Source organism: Rhinoraja longicauda, chromosome 2 (genome assembly GCF_053455715.1).
Source record: "Rhinoraja longicauda isolate Sanriku21f chromosome 2, sRhiLon1.1, whole genome shotgun sequence".
NCBI lineage: Eukaryota > Metazoa > Chordata > Chondrichthyes > Rajiformes > Arhynchobatidae > Rhinoraja > Rhinoraja longicauda.
Genome location: NC_135954.1, coordinates 31,399,305 through 31,422,638, shown reverse-complemented (window position 1 = coordinate 31,422,638; position 23,334 = coordinate 31,399,305). Strand labels below are relative to the sequence as shown.

The following is a 23,334-nucleotide window of genomic DNA, read 5'->3' as shown; positions in this document are numbered from 1 at the left end:
ATATTTTTTCTATCTCCTCCTTATGCAGATCTAATAATCTGGCATCCACCATCCTCAGGGGTAGAGAATTCCAGAGACTGCAATTTCCATGCACATGAGTTTTAGAAGATCAACCCCTTATTTTGTAGCCATGGCCCCTTGTTCAAGACTCTCTAGTAGTGAAAATACCTCAGAATCTATTCTGTCAAGCCCCCTTAGATGTTATTTGCATGAAAGAGGTTATCGCATATTCTTCGAAACTCTGAGGTATATAAACCCAAACATCTAGCCTCTTTCAAGAGGACAAACTTCTATTCCCTGGAATTAACTTGGCGAATCTCCTTCAGATTTCCCCAAATGTTAATATGTCCTTTTTCAGGTAAAAGGAACATAAAACATAAAACAGTACAGCACAGGAACAGGCCCTTCGGCCCACAATGTTCATGGCGAATATGATGCCAAGATAAATTAATCTCCTCTGTCTGATCAATATACCTCCATTCCCTGCATACCCATGTGCCTATCTAAAATGCTACCATCGTATCAGCCTCCACACCAGCTCCAGCAGCGTGTTCCTTGCACCCATCACTCTGGATAAATTATGACTTGCCCTGCACAGCTATATACGAAAACTCTCATTTGTTTGTTTGTTTGTTCCTGAACCACAGCCAAAACGGTACATGATAGCGCGACAATTTAAGACCCACCTTACTCACTGTCATCCCTTTGGTGCTAATGGAAGAAGTTTCATTGAAATTGGTGTTATATTTTTCAAGTTATGCACATTTTTAAGTTTAAATCTATCTCCTAGGGAGGGGGGGGGGGGTGGGGTGGAGGGAGGATATGGGGGGTTGAGGGGGATGGAGGGGAAGGGGGGAGGGGGAAGGAGAGGATGGAGGGGGGAGGGGAGGGGGAGAGGTGGAGAGAATAGGGTGCTGTACCAATGCAGGAGTGGTTTGGGCCCAACAGGCCACTTGGTCTAGTCTCCTTTAAAATTTGACCCTCTCACCTTAAGGCTATGGAGCCCTTGCACGGTAGGTCATGAGGTCAAAGGGCGTGATGCACGGAGTCGCTCAAGCATTCTGGAGGACATGCAAGCTCCCAGCATACACTCGTCACACACGCTGAGTTACTCCATCATTTTGACTACCTTCGATTTAAACCAGCATCTGCACTTCGTTCCTACACATTTTGTCCGTTCTTCCTCAAGATATGTCTACTTTGAAGAAGTTCTCCTCCTCTCTCCGATGAGAGTTCAGCAATGTCCTCTCTCACTGCTCCCCCTCTGTGATTCGCTATTTTATTTTGTCAGGCCAAACCCTTGGCCATCCTTTTCTCCTTAACTTCATCCAACCTGGCTGCACTCCCTGTCTTCATCGTCTTCCAATTCCAGCATTTAAGTGAGCTGATTTAAATCCCACCACAACTGGTATCCATAACCTTAAAGGCTTTGCAGGAATATCTTTTGAAATGTAACCAGAGCCACTGCAATTGGTCTCCTGTGTACCAAAGCAAGAAAAAGGAATATAAGTAAGCTCTTTTTCATTAAGTCCTAAGGAAAGACACAAGGTGCAGGAGTAACTCAACAGGTCAGGCAGCAACCCGGGAGAACATGGACAGGTGATGTTTTGAGCCAGGACCCTTTTTCAGATCAGTCTGAAGAAGGTTTCCAACCCGAAAAGTCACCTATCCACATTCTTCAGGGGTGCTACCTGACCTGCTGAATTATTCTGACATATGTGTCTTTCTCTGGTATAAACCAGCATCTGCAGTTCCTTGTTATTACAAGCCACAAGGAACAGTGATTTGTGAGTTCTGCAGCTGGTAACGGGCTTATCATCTGTCATCAAAAGAGCATCTTAAACTTAAATATCATCTTCACCATAGAAAGAGGTCCCAAAGAAAGCTACGACAAATGGCACAAAATAACACAAGGACAAATTAGTCCACCCAATCAAAGAGTAAGTGCAGGGAGAATGTAGGAAATAAGTTTCCTTCGAGAGAACAGGCCATTCTAGACTGGGTATTGAGTAATGAGGAAGGGTTAGTTAGCAGTCTTGTTGTGCGATGCCCCTTGGGCAAGAGTGATCATAATATGGTAGAGTTCTTCATTAGGATGGAGAGTGACAAAGTCAATACAGAAACAAGTATTCTGAACTTAAAGAAAGGTAACTTTGAGGGTATGAGGCGTGAATTGTCCAATATAGACTGGCGATTGATGCTGAAAGGGTTGACGGTGGACATGCAATGGAAGGCATTTAAAGGTCGCATGGATGATTTACAACAAGTGTTCATCCCAGTTTGGCAAAAGAACAAACCAGGAAAGGTAGTGCATCCATGGCTAACAAGGGAAATCAAGGATAGTATTAAAACAAAAGATGAAGCATACAGATTAGCCAGAAAAAGTAGCATACCAGAGGACTGGGAGAAATTCAGAGTCCAGCAGAGGAGGACAAAGGGCTTAATTAGGAAAGGGAAAATAGATTATGAGGGGAAAACTGGCAAGGGACATAAAAACTGACTGCAAAAGCTTTTATAGATATGTCAAGAGAAAAAGATTAGTTAAGACAAATGTAGGTCCCTTGCAGTCGGAAACAGGTGACTTGATCATAGGGAACAAGGAGATGGCAGTCCAATTGAACAAATACTTTGGTTCTGTCTTCACTAAGGAAGACATAAACCGTCTGCCAGAAATAGCGGGGGACCGGGGGTCTAATGAGATGGAGGAACTGAGGGAAATCCAGGTTAGTCGGGAAGTGGTGTTAGGTAAATTAAATGGATTAAAGGCAGATAAATCCCCAGGGCCAGATAGGCTGCATCCCAGAGTGCTTAAGGAAGTAGCCTCAGAAATAGTGGATGCATTAGTGATAATTTTTCAAAACTCTTTAGATTCTGGAGTAGTTCCTGAGGACTGGAGGGTAGCTAATGTAACCCCAATTTTTAAAAAGGGAGGGAGAGAGAAAACGGGGAATTATAGACCAGTTAGCCTAACATCGATAGTGGGGAAAATGCTAGAGTCAGTTATTAAAGATGTGATAGCATCACATTTGGAAAGTGGTGAAATCATCGGACAAAGTCAGCATGGATTTACCAAAGGCAAATCATGTCTGACGAATCTTATAGAATTTTTCGAGGATGTAACTAGTAGAGTGGATAAGGGAGAACCAGTCGATGTGTTATATCTGGACTTTCAGAAGGCCTTCGACAAGGTCCCACATAGGAGATTGGTGTACAAACTTAAAGCACACGATATTGAGGGTTCAGTGTTGAGGTGGATAGAAAATTGGTTGGCGGACAGGAAGCAAAGAGTAGGAATAAACGGGTCCTTTTCGGAATGGCAGGCAGTGACTAGTGGAGTACCGCAAGGCTCAGTGCTGGGACCCCAGTTATTTACAGTGTATATTAATGATTTGGACGCGGGAATTGAATGCAACATCTCTAAGTTTGCGGATGACACGAAGCTGGGTGGCAGTGTTAGCTGCGAGGAGGATGCTAGGAGGCTGCAGAGTGACATGGATAGATTAGGCGAGTGGGCAAATGCATGGCAGATGCAATATAATGTGGATAAATGTGAGGTTATCCACTTTGGCGGCAAGAACAGGAAAGCAGAGTATTACCTGAATGGTGACCGATTGGGAGAAGGGGAGATGCAACGTGACCTGGGTGTCGTGGTGCACCAGTCATTGAAAGCAAGTGTGCAGGTGCAGCAGGCAGTGAAGAAAGCGAATGGTATGTTGGCATTCATAGCAAGAGGATTTGAGTTTAGGAGCAGGGAGGTTCTGCTGCAGTTGTACAGGGCCTTGGTGAGACCGCACCTGGAGTATTGTGTGCAGTTTTGGTCTCCTAACCTGAGGAAAGACGTTCTTGCCTTAGAGGGAGTACAGAGAAGGTTCACCAGATTGATCCCTGGGATGGAGGGACTTTCATATGAGGAAAGACTGGATAGACTGGGCTTGTACTCGCTGGAATTTAGAAGACTGAGGGAGGATCTTATAGAAACATATAAAATTCTTAAGGGGTTGGAGAGGCTAGATGCGGGAAGATTGTTCCCGATGTTGGGGGAGTTCAGAACCAGGGGTCACAGCTTAAGGATAAGGGGGAAGTCTTTTAGGACCGAGATGAGAAAACATTTCTTCACACAGAGAGTGGTGAGTCTGTGGAATTCTCTGCCACAGAAGGTAGTTGAGGCCAGTTCATTGGCTATATTTAAGAGGGAGTTAGATGTGGCCCTTTTTGCTAAAGGGATCAGGGGGTATGGAGAGAAGGCAGGTACAGGCTACTGAGCTGGATGATCAGCCATGATCATATTGAATGGCGGTGCAGGCTCGAAGGGCCGAATGGCCTACTCCTGCACCTATTTTCTATGTTTTTCTATGTAAGTTGCTGGGGGTTATGGAGAAAATACCAGAGCTCAGAGCTCAGAGCCAGAACTCAGAACCAGAGCACAGAGAACCATATTCCATAAGTCATTTCCAGAAAGGTGGAAACAAAATAGGAAAATGGCATAAAAAAAGGTCTGCTTCACATGGAGAGAAATATTGAGGGATATATCCTGTCTATTTTCAGCTATGAGATGAATTATTTACTTTGGTATGGAGAATTAAAACAAAAACAGATTTATTTAGAAAAATGTCAACATTCTGCTAATTATCACTGTAAAGAGTTACAAGAATGCTGATGCATAAAACATAGAAAATTAAAATGCTGCATGTCAAACGGTGTTTTGGCCTTTATTTCCAAAAGGAAAAAGAAGAAAAACAGAATTTGAAACAAAAAATAAAGAAGAGTGAGATCACTCAGCAGTCAAGTAGCATTTTATAGAATCATAGAGGAATACAGCATCAAACAGGCCCTTTGGTCCATCATGTCCAGCCTATCATCAACAACCTCGCTATATTAATCTCATGTACAGTACTTAATTTATGGTCTTTTATGCCTTGGCAATTCAAAAGTTCTTCCAGCCCTGACTAATGTCTCACTGACAAAGACCAACATTGTATCCTCCATGGGGGTCAGGCCCTGCAGGAAAGTCTCTCCCATTTTCATTAGTTCTTGCTACCTCTAATTGCAGAAACTTGTCTTCTACAAGAATGAGGAAGTGTTGTGGATTATACTGGGGTGGTGAGATTGACATGGTTCAACAGGCAGTGTAGGCATGTTGTGGTATGTAGCGTGAGATTTACAGCTGTACTAAATTTATTGGGATGAAGTTAAGCAGCCTGATGTGATTAAGCACTGTAATTATGTGGTGCCATTCATAAAGATTTTTGGTTGGGACTGAGGTGTTGCAAGTTGAGTGGCGATTTTGGCTTCAGAGTCTCTGGCAATATTCTGGCAAAAAACTGTGACAACTCAACGGCTGCTGGGACTGAAGACGGTCCCGCTGCACTGGCAGCCATTGTAAGTGCTTGCCTCCAGAACACCGCTTGTGCTCCAGAAGGCGTTGCGTGGCAACAGTACGGTCAGGCGTCATGGCGTCGCCTGCAAGGGCCCTATACCCTCTACATCTTGATAGTTCCACTCTGGGAGAAAGATTCTGACACTCACTACCCAATCTAATAATAATAATACCCTCTCATAATTGTATGTACTTGATGTTATGTACAATGTTTGGGTGATACGGCTGTTATAGCCGAACAATTGGCCGTATGTGCAAACTGCGCGATTTTGTTGTGACTTTTGCAGAAGTGCATTAGGCTATGGAAAGCTTATGAATGTTTGGTGCGAGTACTAATTGATGGAGATTGTTAGCAGCTTGGCGAGACATTGTGCTGCATAGCCTTTGGTGGGTTGAACAGGTAGTGAGGCTGATATTGTCATTGGTGGATTATCGCATTTGAAGATGCCGTCATTGACCTAATCCCCACATATTAAATAAAATGGTTGAAAATCTTCAGGTTTTGATGCCCCGCAATTACCTACATGGGAGGCACTCTGTTCTACGAGCATATCCAAAGGGCCACCTGGTCCCTTCTGCTTCTATATATCTCCTCGCCTCTTTAGCTCCTTCAACAGGGCCTCCTGGACAAAAACAGATAACTGTGAAGCATGAATAAAAAATAAACAGCTGGAGGAAATCAGTGAGTCAAGCAGCATCTGTGGAGGGGAATGGACAGGCAGCATTTCTGGTTGGGACCCTACAGTCTAATCCTAAGGCTCTCTTGCAGTCTCCCTTTTCTACCTGTTCTCTGCTGGGTGCTGTGAGTTCACGGCATTTCAAAATCACCTTTTCAAGTGGTGCAGGCAAACTACAACTCATTGAATTGGATCCTTAGCACTGTGGCGCAGAGGTCGAGTTGCTGCCTTACAGTACCAGAGACCCAGGTTCGATTCTGACTACAGGTGCTGTCTGTAAGGAGTTTGTACGTTCTCCCCGTGCCCTGCGTGGGGTTTCCCCGTGTGCTCCAGTTTTCTCCCCACACTCCAAAAACGTAAAGGTTCGTAGGCTAATTGACTTGGTAAAATTGTAAATTGTCCCTGGTTTGTGAAGGATAGTGTTAGTGTGCGTTGACCACTGGTCAGCCTGGACTTGGTGGGCTGAAGGGCCTGTTCCTGCGCTGTATTACCAAACTAAAATAAAATAAAATAAACTCTGCCAAGGTACCTAAGTGGTTAACTGCTCAAATGGGGCTGGCCAGAGGCTGGAATCATTAAAGTGAGCTGCATGACTTTACCGTGCTTCCTGCAACAATTTCCACACGCACAAAATCCTCAATCCTGTTTTCAGAGACTGTCCAATATAGTCCCAATAATGCCATGCTATGAAACTCTTGTCATATACAGTAGTACAAAGAATTTTTGCTGTCAATATACATTCCCATAGATTTGAAACTTGCTTCATACTGAGGTACGATCCAGCTGCATTGTGCATAAAATTAAGACTTAATTGAAGAACAACTGGACGAGTAAGACTTGCAATTGCGGCAAAATGGCTTAAATAGCTTTAAGGGCAAGATTTCTGCCCTCTGCAATAAAGTGAATAAATTATAGAACAATGTACAATTTCCCAAAGCTCTACACTACCTATCAGTGCTTCGTACTGTTCTGAGGACTCTTCCCTTTTCATAATCAAATAAAAAGATTCATTAAATAATAAAAATCTGACGTCTTTTCTGTTCTTATAAAATTACAAATGATGAATTCACATTGAATTTCATTGCTAAAGGCAAATTGAAATGTTGATGGTTTTACAGCAGGTCAGATTTGAATATAATGAGGTTAACAAAGAGCCAAAGTTTTAAATTTAAAATGCAATGTGTTTCTGTTCTGCCTAGAGAAGTGTTTAAGGATGAGAATCTTCCTCTGGTGTCATGGGGAAAAAAAGACCTGGAGCTTAAGAATACATGGATAGTGTTACGTAGCTATGGGATGTATTTAAGGGCACTTACAGCAAGGATGAAGTAGTGGTTGAGGAGGTCATCAAAATATGCCTTCTGGCAAACAGTGACTGCCTCTCTGTCGTTGAGAAGTTGATCTGGCTTTCAGTGGAGTGGGAGCTTAAGCATTGAGTAAACCCAGATATGGCCATGGATTATCAATGAGCTACTGGACCTCCCATATTTTTCCTACTCATCATCTGCGATTTAGCTCCCAGGATCTCTGCCAGATTTTTGGGTCGCATGAGTTGGGATGATTTGAGCTTGTATTTGGAGATGTAAAACATAATTTCAATTCCGGGAATCTAAAACATTTTGGCTATCATGTTTCTACTGGTGTTTTTACTGGTTGTGGCTATCCATGACATAAAGATATAGTCCAAAACTTATGTCAGACCTTTCAAGAGTTTGGAACTCTCTTCTACAAAAGACAACTGATGTTAATCCACATTGCAAAATCTAAGACTGTGAGGTTTTTGCTTACCAAAGGGCCTTAAACAATATGATGAAAATCTAGGTTTATGAAGTTAAATTGCAGATCAGCAATGATCACATTATTTGGTGGGACAGACTTGAGGAGCTAAATATCCTCCTCCTATTTGTACATTTCTATACATAAGGAAGATGACCACCTGGCACAGAATACATGACCTCTGTTACCCAATTAATGGCAGGTCCACTTAATTCACAACAAAAGTCAATGGTCAGGAGCACCCAGAAGCAAGCTTAAATGGAAGCAACGCACAACCCCATAAATTAACCACCTACCATCTCATCAAGCACCTCCTCTCCCATTCTGTGGAATACTCTGCAAGTCTATCAACAGTGATGGGTAAGTTATTGGAAAGTAAATTGAGGGAGAGGAAATACATACATTTAGAAAGGCAAGGACTGATTATGAATATTTGGCAATTTGTGCATGGAAAATGTATCTCACAAATTTGATTGCGTTATTTGGTGACCAAAAACATGGACTTTAGCAAGTCCTTTAACAAGGTATCACATGGTGGATTTGTTTGGTAACTTAGGAGACATTTGATACAGGGCGAGCTAGCCAATTAGACACAAAGTGGGCTTGAAGGTATGAGATAGAGGGTGGCGGTAGAGATTTGTTTTTCAGACTGGAGGCCTTGAACAAGTGGTGTGCTAAAGGGATCAGTGCAGGGTCCACTGTTATTCGTTATTGGATTAGTAAGTATGCAGATGATACTAAGATAGGTGGTGTAGTTAATATTGAAGTAGATTTTCAAAGTCTACAGAGAGACTTGGGCCTTTTGGAAGGGTGGGCTGAAAGATGGCAGATGGAGTTTAATGCTGATAAGTGTGAGGTGCTGCATTTTGGTAGGACAAATCAAAATAGGACGTACAGGGCAAATGGTAGCGAATTGAGGAATGCAGTGGAACAGAGGGATCTGGGAATAACTGTGCATTGTTCCCTGAAGTTGGAATGTCATGTGGATAGGGTGGTGAAGAAGGCGTTTGGTATGCTTGCCTTTATAAATCAGAGCATCGAATATAGAAGTTGGGATGTAATGTTAAAATTGTACAGGGCATTGGTGAGGCCGAATCTGGAGTATGGCGTGCAGTTCCGGTCGCCAAATTATAGGAAGGATGTCGACAAAATGGAGAGGGTACAGAGGAGATTTACTAGAATGTTGCCTGGATTTCAACACTTAAGCTACAGAGAGAGGTTGAACAGGTTGGGTCTTTATTCTTTGGAGCGTAGAAGGTTAAGGGGGGACTTGATAGAGGTTTTTAAAATTTTGAGAGGGACGGACAGAGTTGACGTGGGTAGGCTTTTTCCTTTGAGAGTGGGGAAGATTCCAACAAGGGGACATAACTTCAGAATTAAGGGACAAAGGTTTAGGGGTAACATGAAGGGTAACTTCTTTACTCAGAGGGTGGTGGCTGTATGGAATGAGCTTCCGGTGGAAGTGGTGAAGGCAGGCTCGATTTTATTATTTAAGAGTAAATTGGATAGGTATATGGATGGGAGGGGATTGGAGGGTTATGGTCTGAGAGCAGGTAGATGAGACTAGGTCAGAGAAAGTGGTCGGCGTGGACTGGTAGGGCCGAACGGGCCTGTTTCCGTGCTGTAATTGTTATATGGTTATATGGTTATATGGTTATTAATATTGACAATTTATATTTATATTAACAATTTGGATGTGAATGGAGGTGGCATGGTTAGCAAGTTTACGGATGACACAAAAATTGGTGGCATAGTGAAATAGCTCATCCAAGATTACAGAGAAATCTTGATCAACTGAGCCAATGGGCCAAGAAGTTTAATTAAAAAAATGTGAGGTGTTGCATTTTGGTATGACAGAGTAGTGAAAGAGGCGTTTGATATGCTTGCCTTTATTGTTCTGGGTTTACAGTACAGGAATTGGGATGTCATGTTACAGCTGTTTAAGACATTGGTAAGGCCACATTTGGAGCACTGAGTACAGTCTGGTCCTCCTGCTATATAAAGGATGTCAATAAACTGGAAAGGGTGCAAAAAGATTTATGTGTATCTGTATGTGTATCGTCCTGGTGTGGTTGAGTTCAAAAGAGTGACTGGACAGGCTGGGTCTTCTTTCCAAGGAGCACAGGGGGCTGAGGAGTAAACTTATAGAGGTTTATAAAATCATGAGGGGAAGAGCCACAGTTCTTTTCCTCATAGCGGGAGAGTCTATAAACGGAAAGCAGAGAATTAAGGTGAGCGGAGAAAAAATTGAACATTCCAAGGACGTTCACCCACATGGTCACAGGAAGAACGTACAAAGTCCGTACAGACAGCACCTGTGGTCAGCATTGAACCTGGGTCTCTGGCGCCGTAAGGCAGCAACTCTACCGCAGCGCCATTGTGGTCCTTGCACCTTTAAATGTGGGAACAAGGCCTAGGTCATGAAAAGGCAGAGGATTTAGTTGGCAGGAATGAAAATGGAAGAGGAAAGCATCAAAATATAAAAGGGATGAGTGAATGGTTTGCAGGCAAAATTAACAATGCAGCAAAGGAATCTCAGCTACCTTGGGCCAATAAGTGTCATTGTTTCCCTTTGAGCATCTCAACAAGAACGATATTATAAAATGTTACATATCAGGAAGCATATTTGAACACGACTTTTAATATGCTTAATATGATAGATGTGATTATAAATCCCTGGGATGAAATCTGAGTGATTACTTTTTGTCGGCCATAACTTTGGTGGTAAAATTACACAATGGTGGTAAAGGAGAATAGATATCATTAACGTTTTGAGGGATGTTCATTGGGATTAAACCTATGGGAAATTAAAACCCTTCAAATAAATTAATTTTAATATGATTTAGTTATGCCATAAGAATATTCAGCTTAATAAATTCCAAAATCAGCAAAACGACTAAAGTTTAACCATAGTACTCCTGAACCATTGTATTCTGAATGGTTGCAAGTCTTTGGGGAGTTTTAGAATTGTAGAAATTGGGATAATGCAAACTTGTCTTTGGAGAATTTAAAATATCATTTAAATTCATGGAATCCAAAACATAAAGGGTAAATTGGATTGAAATTTTCAATAGTCATTGTTGGATAGAGACATATTTCTTTCAGTTGCAGTATTTATGACATGAAGACATTTAAGTCTGACCTTTCAATAGTTTCGTCTCTGACTTGCTTTAACATCAGGTCCAATTAATTCTTAATAAATAAAAATCAACTGGAAGCTGGAATTGGTTAGGCTATGGATGATAAAGTTTAGATATTTATAGAGTCCTTTGTCCCAACTCATCCATGCTGCCCAAGATTAATCCATTTGCAGTTCTTAGCCAAATAGCAACATTAATTCAGCACAGGCAAAGAATTGCAAATAATGGAATCTGGGGCAAAGCACAAAGTGTTGGATCAAATTAAGGTTTCAGGCAGCATCTGCGGAGGAAATGGCAGGTGACATTTCAAGTCGGGATTTTTCAGACTTTCTTCAGAAGAAGGGTCCTGACCCCAAACCATCGCCCATTCATTTCCTCCACAGGTGCTGCCTGACCTGCTGAGTTCCTACAACACTTTGTATTTTGCTCAACATTTTATTCTGTTGACAAGTGACTTTTTGTAAAAAACATGTTGGTAAGACATACTTCATTGTGAATTGTGTCCTTGTTGTTCACAACTATAAGACTATCAGACTAAAAGGTGAAAAAAAGAAATCCAAATTCCCTTCTCACTATTGAATTCTTATTCCTCATAACAAAGATTCTAAGGAAGAGTTGAATAATTATTGATCCATGGTTGGGAATAAGAGAGAAGGGACATTTACAGATTTTATTAGTTCAAGATGATTTGTTAACCTAAAGTAAAATGAAATAGTACAACAGTAAAATGTTCTGATGAAAGTATTGATTGTGTTTGGCACAATCATTTAAGGTTATCCAGGGAAAGTGGTCACACAACAGCTTTAACGCTTGTAAGGCATAGAAGATGGGAGATTCTATTTAGATGTACCGTTCAGTTTAGTTTATTGTCACGTGTACCGAGGTACAGTGAAAAGCTTTTGTTGCGTGTTAACCAGTCAGAGGAAAGACAATACATGATTACAATCGGGCCATTTACAGTATATAGATACATGATAAGAGAATAATGTTTAGTGCAGGATTAGTGCAAAGATAGTCTGAGGGTCACCAATGAGGTAGATAGTAGTTCAAGGCTGCTCTCCAGTTGTGGTAGGATGATTCAGTTGCCTGATAACAGCTGGGAAGAAATCGTTCCTGAATCTAGAGGTGTGCGTTTTCACACTTCTGTACCTTTTGCACAGTGGGAGAGGGGAGAAGAGGGAGTGGCCAGGGTGCGACTTGTCCTTGATTATGCTGCTGGCGTTGCTGAGGCAGCGTGAGATATAAATGGAATCAATGGAAGGGAGGTTGGTTTGTGTGATGGTCTGGGTTGTGTCCACAATTCGCTGCAATTTCTTGCGGTCACGTATGGAGCTTTTCCCAAACCAATCTTGATAAAATGCTTTCTATGGAACATCCGAAGAACATCTTGACTTATTCAGGTATATACATTTAAAATCAACATTGGAATATATATCAAAACACAACTCCCAAATGGGGGAGTTCGAATAGACAATTAAACTTAAGACAATCTAAACTACCAACATAGCCATTGAATCCAAATTCATAGAGGAATCGGTTGCCAATTTTCTAGGAGCATTTTTTATATATACTATTTTTAATAATTAAAAACAACTCTAAGTTTATGCAAAAATCTTGGGCTCATACTTAAATTATAAGAGTAGGATACTGGACAATGTCAGAAAACCACTCAGAGACCAGTCATGCAGATGTGGTCAAGAAAATTACAGAGGTTTTTTGTAAAACCCTTCATATCTTCTTATGACTTTAAAGAGATCAAATATGCGATTCCATGCAAACAGTTCGGGTGATAGGAGATTGAAAGACTGAAGCGACTAGGCTTGTATACACTGGAATTTAGAAGGATGAGAAGGATATCGAAACGTATAAGATTATTAAGGGGTTGGACAAGTTAGAGGCGGGAAACATGTTCCCAATTTTGGGGGAGTCCAGAACAAGGGGCCACAGTTTAAGAATAAGGGGTAGGCCACTTAGAACGGAAATGAGGAAAAACTTTTTCGGTCAGAGAATTGTGAATCTGTGGAATTCTCTGCCTCAGAAGGCAGTGGAGGCCAATTCTCTGAATGCATTCAAGAGAGAGCTAGATAGAGTTCTTAAGGATAGCTGAGTCAGGGGGTATGGGGAGAAGGCAGGAACGGGGTACTGATTGAGAATGATCAGCCATGATCACATTGAATGGAGGTGCTGGCTCGAAGAGCCAAATGGCCTACTCCTGCACCTATTGTCTATTGTCCATTGAACCTGTGTCCCTAGAGTTGAGAGGAGGCAGCATCGCCTGCCCTGCCACAATGTTACCCAGGTTGGTGCTATCTTCCCCAACATTAAGTTACAGTTAATATCTTCATCCTCCATTTCAAATAATCTATGGACTAAATGTGTAAGAAAGAACTGCAGATGCTGGTTTAAATTGAAGGTAGACACAAAATGCTGGAGTAACTCAGCAGGACAGGCAGCATCTCTGGAGAGAAGGAATGGGTGATGTTTCGGGTCAAGACCCCTCTTCAGACTAGGGTCTCGAACCGAAATGTCACCCATTCCTTCTCTCCAGAAATGCTGCCTGTCCCGTTGAGTTATTCCAGCATTTTGTGTCTACATTCTATGGACTAATTTTGTCTCCTCAATTTCCCTGTAAATCTCTTTCTACATGTAAACGCAGAAATGGCAAAATAATGCCAGACTAACTTTTTAATAAAGTTTTGCATCAAAGATCAGATATGCCTGTTTTTTTTTAATACATATCCACTGATACATAAATCCAAAGAGGAAGTGGAAAATGGAAAAGCCAAATACTTTCCTGTAATTAGTCGGCTACTGATGATGAAAAAAATGTCTTTGAACAGTTCCATACATTGAAATATTCAAGAATGTTCAGAAATGATCTTTAATTTTCATTTTAAACTGTACATAACCTTGAGGGAAACAACCTTAGCAATTGCTGAAGGAAGAGAAGTATTATCAAGGAGCCTGACATTCGATCTAGTGCTGGGAATTTCAACTAATACATCTGTGTAACTGAGGATTTGTGGGGATTTTCAGGAACATAAAGATGCCTTGAGGCATTGAGAGATTTCAAGGTTTCACTTCTGCAGGTTGAAAGCTTAAATCTAGGAAAAAAATGCTTTTATTTCATCCATCCAAGCGCTAACGACTTTGGGCTTTTGTGCACGAGTATTGCGGTTATTAAGTTATTGGTATTTTTGTTTATTATATGTTATCTATGAGTACTGTGTTTACAGGCCAGTTATGCTACAGCAAATAAGAATTTAGTTGTTCCATTGTAGGCAGATATGTAATTAAACACTCTTAACTCTTGACATCTCAAGTGAGTGTGATTAAAATGTATATGAATAGAACAGTACAGCACAAGATCAGGCTCTTCAACCCACAAAATCCATGCTGAATATGAATCCAAGAATATCTCTTATCTACCTGCACTTAATCCGTATACCTCCATTCCCTGCATATCCATATGCCTGTCCAAAAGCCTCTTAAATGCCACTACCTTAACTGCCTCAACCACAAACCTTGCGGCACGCTCCAGGCACTCACCACCCATTCAGTAAAAAGATTGCCCCGCACATATCCTTTAAACTTATTTATTCACAAAATGCTGGAGTGACTCAGCCGGTCAGGCAGCATCTCAGGATAGAAGGAATGGGTGACGTTTCGAGTCGAGACCCTTCTTCAGACTGAAGAACTTCTCGAGACCCTTCTTCAGTCTGAAGAAGGGTCTCGACCCAAAACGTCACCCATTCCTTCTCTCCTGAGATGCTGCCTGACCTGCTGAGTTACTCCAGCATTTTGTGAATAAATACCTTCGATTTGTACCAACATCTGCAGTTGTTTTCTGACATATCCTTTAAACTTTGCCTCTCTCACATTAAAGCTGTGCCCTCTAGCATATGATCTTTCCATCCTAGGGGAATGGTTCTGACTGTCTACCTTATCTAGGCTTCTGATCATTTTTTCTATTTCTCTCAGGTCTCCCTGCAACCTCCAGTGTTCCAAAGAAAACAATCTGTGTATCCAAACTCTCCCTGTAGTTAATACCCCATAACCCAGGATAATCTGGGAAATCTCCTCTCCATCCTTTCCAAATCCTCCACATACTTCACGTAACGTGGTGACCAGAACTGCATGCAACATTCTAATTGTTGCCTAACCAAAGTCCTATCAAACTACACCGTGACTTCCTCACTCTTATACTCTATGCCCCAACCTATGAAAGCAAGCATTCCATATGGCTTCTTCACCACTCTATCTACTCGTGTTGCCACTTTCAGGGAGTTATGAATTTGGACCCCACGATTCCTCTGTACTTCAATGCTGCTAAGAGTTCATGCCATTCATTGTATATTTGCTGCATACATTTGACCACCCAAAGTGGAACACCTCACACTTGCTTGGATTAAACTCCATCTGCCATTTCTCTGCCCATTTCTATAGCTAATCTTTATCCCGCTGTATGCCTTGACATCCTTCTTTGCAGTCCACGACCTAGGCAATCTTGGTATCATCTGCAAATTTACGTCCAAGATATTTATACATATCACAAACACCTGAGGTCCAGCACAGATCCCTGTGGAACAACTACCATGGGAATCCATGATGACTGATTGTGCAAGAAGCTATGAGTTCTCCTCTCCCCTTCAAACTTCAGGTGAAGAAACTTCAATGGAATCCTAAAAACTACTTTCTAGGGGTACATAACACATGAAAAGATTTGCAAATTTTATACACAATATAAGTTGTGTTCATTCATTTCAGCCTGGATGCCAACAGATTAATCCAGATTGGTCAAGGCTAAAAACATTAGACAATCGAGAGCCTTACATGTGATCAGTAATTATTGATGCCTGCTGGAAATTGTTGGCACTTTCCTTGAGGGATGGATCAGGTTAATTTGGTTTTAATCCATAATTACAGTGGCTGGCAATGTTAACTGAAGGTATTAAGAGCTTCAAACAGAACCTCAGCTCACCCAACTTATTCATAGAGTGGTAGAGTGGAAGATCAGACAACTTTAACGGATACCTATAAGGTGGATGTGGCTAACAAGAAGAGCTTATTGCTATTGCTGTCCATTTTAAGGCAAATACATAAGATTTTACATTTTTAAATAGCAACTAACACAATGAAGAAAATTCTGTGACAACAAATTTTAAAGATAATGCTGCAAATAAGAACTTCCCTTCAGAGAGTCCCCTCTAGTGACAGCTTTGAGTAGAGGAAAGGCAAAAAAAATAAATGATCAGTGGACTAACCTCCACTGAATGCTCCACAAGCCAAGTATAACACCCGCTACAGTGATCCCTGTGTGACCCATTTAAATTATTCATTGGTATGCTTCTTTTTGCAGGATTCTGCCCGCCCAATTATTTGGGATGCCAGAATGGAAAATGTTACCACGCAGAGCAGAGTTGTGATTTTCTGGATGACTGTGGTGATAACACAGATGAGAAAGACTGCGGGACATCCTGCACTTTTGAGCATGGACAATGTGGCTGGAAAAATTCCCTGGCAGATAACTTTGACTGGATTTTGGGTCGCGGTTCATTTAAAAGTCAACGGCCTGCCAACGATCGGAGCCTCGGAAATGAAAATGGTAAATCAATAGCTTCATAACTATAATACATATATTATAGGAATGAATGAAATATGTGAACTGTGATATTAGTCAGTATGATTGGCAAATATTTTGTGTTTATTTGACAAATGTTTGATGTTATAACGCAATTTATACCAAAATCTTTTTTGATGAGAAATTCATCCCCATTTGGCAACTCAGTGTACAATATATAGTTATGCCATTGCATTGTACTCCTGTCTCCAGAATTAATTGCACTGAAATCAATTGTAGTCAATGGAATTAATTTTGAATACAGAATACAGCATGCCAGTGACAATATAGAGCATTTAGCATTAACAACCGGTGTTGGTTGTTCAGTTTAGTTTAGTTTAAATAGGCCCTTGAAAACAGGCCCTTTGGCCCACCAAGTCTGTGTCGACCAGTGATCCATGCACATTAACACTATCCTACACACACACGGGATAACTTTTACCAAGCCAATTAACCCACAAACCCGTACATCTTTGGAGTGTGGGAGGAATCAGGAGCTCCCGGAGAAAACCCACGCAGGTTACGGGGAGAAGGTACTAACTCCATACAGACAGCACCTGGAGTCAGAATCGAACCCGGGTCTTTGGCGCTGTAAGGCAGCAACTCTACCGCTGCGCCACCGTGCCGCCATTACCTTTGTCTTTATTTGGCACAATCATGACAATGTTCCTTTGAATATTTAAGTATGTACACCCTGTGATATCGGATCTTGACAATTAAAAAATCAAAATCACGTAACTATACCCTATAAAGTTAGTTGCAATTTGATATTTGGTGATGGACGAGGCCAGTTAAGGACCAAACGTAAGGATATCTTCGGGAATCACACCTAGGTATGATTTTTCCAGCCCAGATTAAGGGTCTCAGCCTGAAATGTTGACTGTCCACTTCCCTCCACAGATGCTGCTCAACCACTAAATTTGCCTAAATTCCCTCCATAGATGCTGCTCAGCCCACTAAATTCTATCAATGGCTTTATGTCTCCTTCACCTCTGCCATAAATGCTAACAAATGGACAGCTAGCAACAGGATATTACAGCGTTTTGCAGATGTTATTTTGAATGCAATTAAAGCTTGTATGTAGTTATTATGAGAGATATAAACAGTTTAAAAAAAAAATCTTTCTATGTGATAATTAGGATGTGCTGGAGCATTTACTACCAATGCAAAACAGATGCTTTGTCTCAGATGCAAGTTAGTAAATGTTATTGACATTAAATGATGTTTGAACACCCAGACCTTGGCTGCTTAAACTACAGAATGATGTTTCTCCATGGTCTTGTCTTACAAGTGGCCACAGAACACTGTTGCAAAGTTGTACTTAGCTGTACTTAGTTTAGGATATAGCCGGTTAATCTCTGTCATTAATCCTGTCATAATTTGATGTTTACTAATTCTGGGTTATGTACAAGACATCTGAACTTTGGTAAGCAGTGTTTTCTGTGCAGAGAGGGGGCAAATATTTTGCAGCTGACAAACAAAGCAAAAATGTTGATTGAAAAGTTCCTTCCAAACATTTGATTTTAAATGCTTTGAAGAGGCTTCTTGAGCAAATGTGATCAACTCTGAGTACAGAAGAGAGTAGATTGTGCGTTCAATGTAAAAGCAAGCGACTACTATTCTAATTCTTTATGAAAACCGAGTGCCCACCAGCACAGCACAAGGGATAGGCTTCAGTAACTTGCTGCTGAATGCAGCAATGGGCTTTACATTGAGTACTAGGAATACCAGCTTTTTAAAAAAAATGATCTATTTAACGCAATTTGCTTTTAGGCTGCAGTCAGTTTGATCATTTTTCTCCATGTAAATTTACTATCATTTGCCAAAAACAGCCTGGCAGCCGAAGGCTCCAATTAAGGCTTTGGCAACTTGTCCCTATAATTGATCATTCAGTGAAGCAGAGTTATGATTTCTGCTTCTCCATTTTTTCTTGAATCACATTGATATCGGGGAACTCTATGGATTTGCTGAAGCCATAGAGTCATACAGCATGGAAACAGGCCCTTCGGCCCGACTTGCCCACAACAACCAACGTGTCCCATCTACACTTGTCCCACCTTGTCCCATCTTAAGATGGCCGCGCCGTTGTGTTTGGCTGCCTGTCGTCGCTCACCTGGAGATCGTAGTGTTCTTCGAGCCACTTTGGTTTACGACCGCCGAACCCTCCTGTTGATCCGACCCTCCGTCGTCGACTTCTTCAGTCCAGGTCCCGGACAAAGTTTCTTCCAGCGATCGCTCCTCGATCAACTCCCGGTAGATGTGCGGGCCCAGCCTTACATCCACCGCCGCACGCACCGCGCTAGGAGGCGGGGTAAACGCGCGGTAACATTCAAAAATTTAAAAAACCTCGCCCGCGCTCATCCAACAGCGGCCTACCTCGCCCAGCGCTGCGAAGTCGGACCTGGTCGACCTTACAGCTCCATCCACCGGCGCTCCCTCGAGCTCAGGTATGCCGCTCTTCGACCGATCATCCCGGTCCCTGGACTGCCGGCCCGTGGGCTCCCAGCAAGGCCATCTGTGAAGCGCAGCAGCGTGGTCTCCCTGAACCTCCGCCCGCTGGCGTGGGAGCCGCTACCAGACCGAAGCTCACCTGCTGTCCCTGCTGTCCCTGCTAAAGTGGCCCTGATCAACGCAAGATCCCTACAGAACAAGACCTTCATCCTCAACGACTTCTTCATCACCCGTGGATTGGACTTCTTACTGCTCACAGAATCCTGGCTTAACCCTGGTGAGCTTGCTCCACTCGTGGAACTCTGTCCTGATAACTGTAACTTCTTCACCTCGCCTAGGCTCTCCGGATGCGGTGGGGGCTTAGCCACTGTGTTTAAGAAACATTTCAACTGCCGCCTCCTGAACGCTGATCATTTCTCCAGTTTCGAGTTGCAACTAATTAAAGTAGGCCTAGCCTATCCCCTCTTAATTGTTCTTGTGTATCGCCCACCAAAAATGCATAAGGACTTCATCACCCAATTTGCTGATCTGATTTCTAGCATTTTGCCCAAATTTGACCGGATCATGATTCTTGGTGACTTTAATATTCATGTTTGCTGTCCCACTAAGCCTCTTGTGAGTGAATTTATGCACCTGGTTGAGTCCTTCAATCTGACTCTTCACACCACGGGACCCACTCACAAGTTAGGCCATACTCTCGACCTAGTGTTATCGTCCGAATTCCCAATCAACAACATTGAAACTACTGAAGCCTGTCTATCGGACCACAGCGCTATCATTTTTGACGCATCTCTGCCTTTATCTCCCGCAAAATCTCATCTCCCTGTTCGCTACTCCCGCGACATAAATTCATTGACTGCCAGTAAATTCTCCGAGGCTCTCACAGCTGCCCCCAACATCTGCACTATTGAGGCCTCTCCCCCCATCTCAGCACTGGGGATCTCGCCTCTTTATTTAATATCACTTGCTCTTCCATCCTGGATTCTATCGCTCCCCTTAAAATGAAAAAGCCTAAGCCCAAAGGTCGGCCGTGGCTCAATGACTCCACCAAAGCCCTAAGAAGGGAGTGCAGAAAATCAGAAAGGAGGTGGAAATGTGACAAGCTTCAAATTTCCTTCGAAATTCTGAGAAACAATCTTCTCAAATACCAGGAAGCAGTAAAGTCTGCTAGAGCACAATACTTCTCCGACCTTATTTCCAAAAACTCTCATAACTCCAAGGACCTATTTAGAACAATTACCTCTGTCATATGTCCCGCCCCTAGTACCAGCTTAGTTAGGTCCCCTGCTAAGTGCGAAGAATTCGCTAAATTTTTCACCAACAAAGTTGAGAACATTAGAATGAACATTTCCCCTCCCACCCGTGACCTAGCTGTCTCACTAGTCTGTTCATCTAAATTGGACTGCTTCCAACCCGTCACTCTATCCTCCCTTGCAAAGCTTGTCTCCGCGATGAAACCTGCAACCTGCCCTCTTGATCCTGCCCCCACTGCCCTTCTGAAGGATGTCATTGCAATAGCCGGTCCCAGCATCCTCTCTATTATCAACAGTTCTCTGGCCACTGGCACTGTTCCAACCAGTTTCAAGCACGCGGTGGTCCGCCCCTACTGAAAAAACCTAACCTAGACCCCACCTTGCCTAGCAACTACAGACCCATTTCCAAACTGCCATTCCTGTCAAAAGTCCTTGAAAAGGCAATTCTAAACCAATTAGTGCCCTACCTGCACCAAAACACCATCCTGGAAAGTTTCCAGTCAGGTTTCAGAGCCCACCACAGCACAGAGTCTACCTTGTTGAAGGTACACAACGACCTGCTTCTCGCCATCGACACCGGCGACTGTGCAATCCTGCTCCTTCTCGACCTCAGCGCAGCGTTCGATACAGTGGACCACACCATCCTTATTGACCGTCTCCGGTACGCGGTTGGCAGTGATGGCACTGCCCTGAGCTGGTTCGCTTCGTACCTCAAAGATAGGAGTTTCGCCATCAACATAGGCAGTTATTCCTCTGCTCCAGCTAGCCTCTCCTGCGGAGTTCCACAAGGCTCCATCCTAGGCCCCATTCCCTTCTCTCTATACATGCTCCCCCTTGGCCAAATCATTCAAAGGCACGGCATTTCTTTCCACTGCTATGCCGATGACACTCAGCTTTACCTCCCCCTGAAACCCAACAACCAGTCAAATTTAAACAGCCTCTTACACTGCCTTGAGGACATAAAATGTTGGATGGCACAGAACTTCCTCCAATTAAATGAAAGCAAGTCTGAGGTCATCCTATTCGGCCCCCCCCCCCCCGACTCCATCAAATTGATAACAGGCAGTCTTGGAAGTCTATCCTGCCTAGTCAAACCGCATGTCAAAAACCTCGGCATGATATTTGACTCTGCATTAAAATTTGATAAGCAAGTCAACGCTGTGGTAAAAGCCAGCTTCTTCCAACTTCGAACCATAGCTAAAATCAAACCTTTCCTCCAATTCGACGACACAGAAAAAATCATTCACGCTTTCATTTCCTCCCGCCTAGACTACTGCAACTCCCTATACACTGGGATCAGCCAATCTTCCCTGTCCCGCCTGCAACTGGTCCAAAACGCCGCAGCGAGACTCCTGACGGGTACCCGTAAAAGGGACCACATCACCCCGATTATGGCCTCTCTCCACTGGCTCCCTGTACGGTACAGAATCAACTTCAAGCTCCTCCTATTCACGTATAAAGCCCTAAATGGACACTCCCCCCCTACATCAAAAATCTTCTAACCCCCCTCTCTAACTCCAGGTCCCTCAGGTCGGCCGACTTGGGGCTACTCACTATCCCGCGGTCTAGGCTTAAGCTCAGGGGTGACCGCGCTTTTGCGGTTGCAGCTCCTAGACTGTGGAACAGCATCCCTCTCCCCATCAGAACTGCCCCCTCCATCGACTCCTTTAAGTCCAGGCTCAAAACCTATTTCTACTCCCTAGCGTTTGAGGCTCATTGAGGAGGCGCTGTGAACTGTTTGCATGCTACTGTATGTTTCATTTTTTTTCCATTGGAACCTAATCAGATGTACAGCACTTTGGTCAACGTGGGTTGTTTTTAAATGTGCTATACAAATAAAATTGACTTGACTTGACTTGACCTGCCTGCGTTTGGCCCATATCCCTCTAAACCTATTCTATCCTTGTTCCTGTCCAAATGTTTCCTAAAGGTTGCGATTGTACCTGTCTCAATTGCCTCCTCTGGCAGCTCGTTCCATACACCCACCACCCTTTGTGTAAAAAAGATACCCCTCAGGTTCTTATTAAATCTTTCCCCTCTCACCTTAAACCTATGTTCTCTGGTCCTCGATTCCCCTACTCTAGGCAAGAGACTCTGTGTTTAAACGATCTATTTCTCTCACGATTTTGTACACTACAGGTCTCCCTACTGATTTCTAATGGTCACTAGAAAGAGTGTCTTATTGTCTTAGCAATGAGCTCCAGATAGCTTCTGTTGCTTCCAACTCAAAGGTGAGCATGTGTCCTTGGTTCCTTGGTTCATTCCTTTGTAGCACTTCGCATATGAGAGCAATCACTGCTCCGGTACATAATATTTATCACCAACAACGGACCAAATCTCACGAAAGCTGTCGAGATTGCAGTTGGTAAAAATATACACACCGTTCCCGCACATACACGCAGGTTTGGAGAATGCAGGTGTGATCTCACTACACTTCCAGCGGCACGGTGGCACAGTGGTAGAGTTGCTCCTTGCAGCACCAGAGACCCAGGATTGACCCTGACTACGGGTACTGTCTGTATGGAATTTGTACGTTCTCCCTGTGACTTGCGTGGGTTTTCTCCGAGATCTTCCATTTCCTCCAACACTCCAAAGAAGTACAGGTTTGTAGGTTAATTGACTTGGTACGAATGTAAATTGTCCCGTGTGTGTAAGATAGTATTAGTGTTTGTGGGGATTGCTTGAGGTCGGTGGGCTGAACAGACTGTTTCTGCACTGTGGGTAGGAAAGAACTGCAGATGCTGGTTTAAATCGAAGGTATACACAAAATGCTGGAGTAACTCAACGGGACAGGCAGCATCTCTGTAGAGAAGGAATGGGTGAGGTCTGAAGAAGGGTCTCGACCCAAAACATTACCCATGCCTTCTCTCCAGAGATGTTGCCTGTCCTGCTGAGTTACTCCAGCATTTTGTGACTGAAAGCGCTGGGCCCTAAATTAATTAAAGTCAAGTTAACTGAAAATATCGCCAACAATTTGTATGATCATTTCAGTGGGTGACGAGCCTCCATGGTCCAAAATGGTTTTACTATTCTGTGCCTTTCT

General features: G+C 42.9%; 1 protein-coding gene across 1 annotated transcript in view; it reads left to right on the top strand.

Annotated features, from left to right (window-relative positions):
• malrd1 (MAM and LDL receptor class A domain containing 1) overlaps nt 1-23,334 on the top strand; it is a 261,497-nt gene that overhangs the window by 94,993 nt on the left and 143,170 nt on the right. Inside the window, exon 21 of the mRNA XM_078427721.1 lies at nt 16,327-16,572. Coding sequence (XP_078283847.1) covers nt 16,327-16,572 — 246 coding nt within the window. The remainder of the gene's footprint in view (nt 1-16,326; nt 16,573-23,334) is intronic.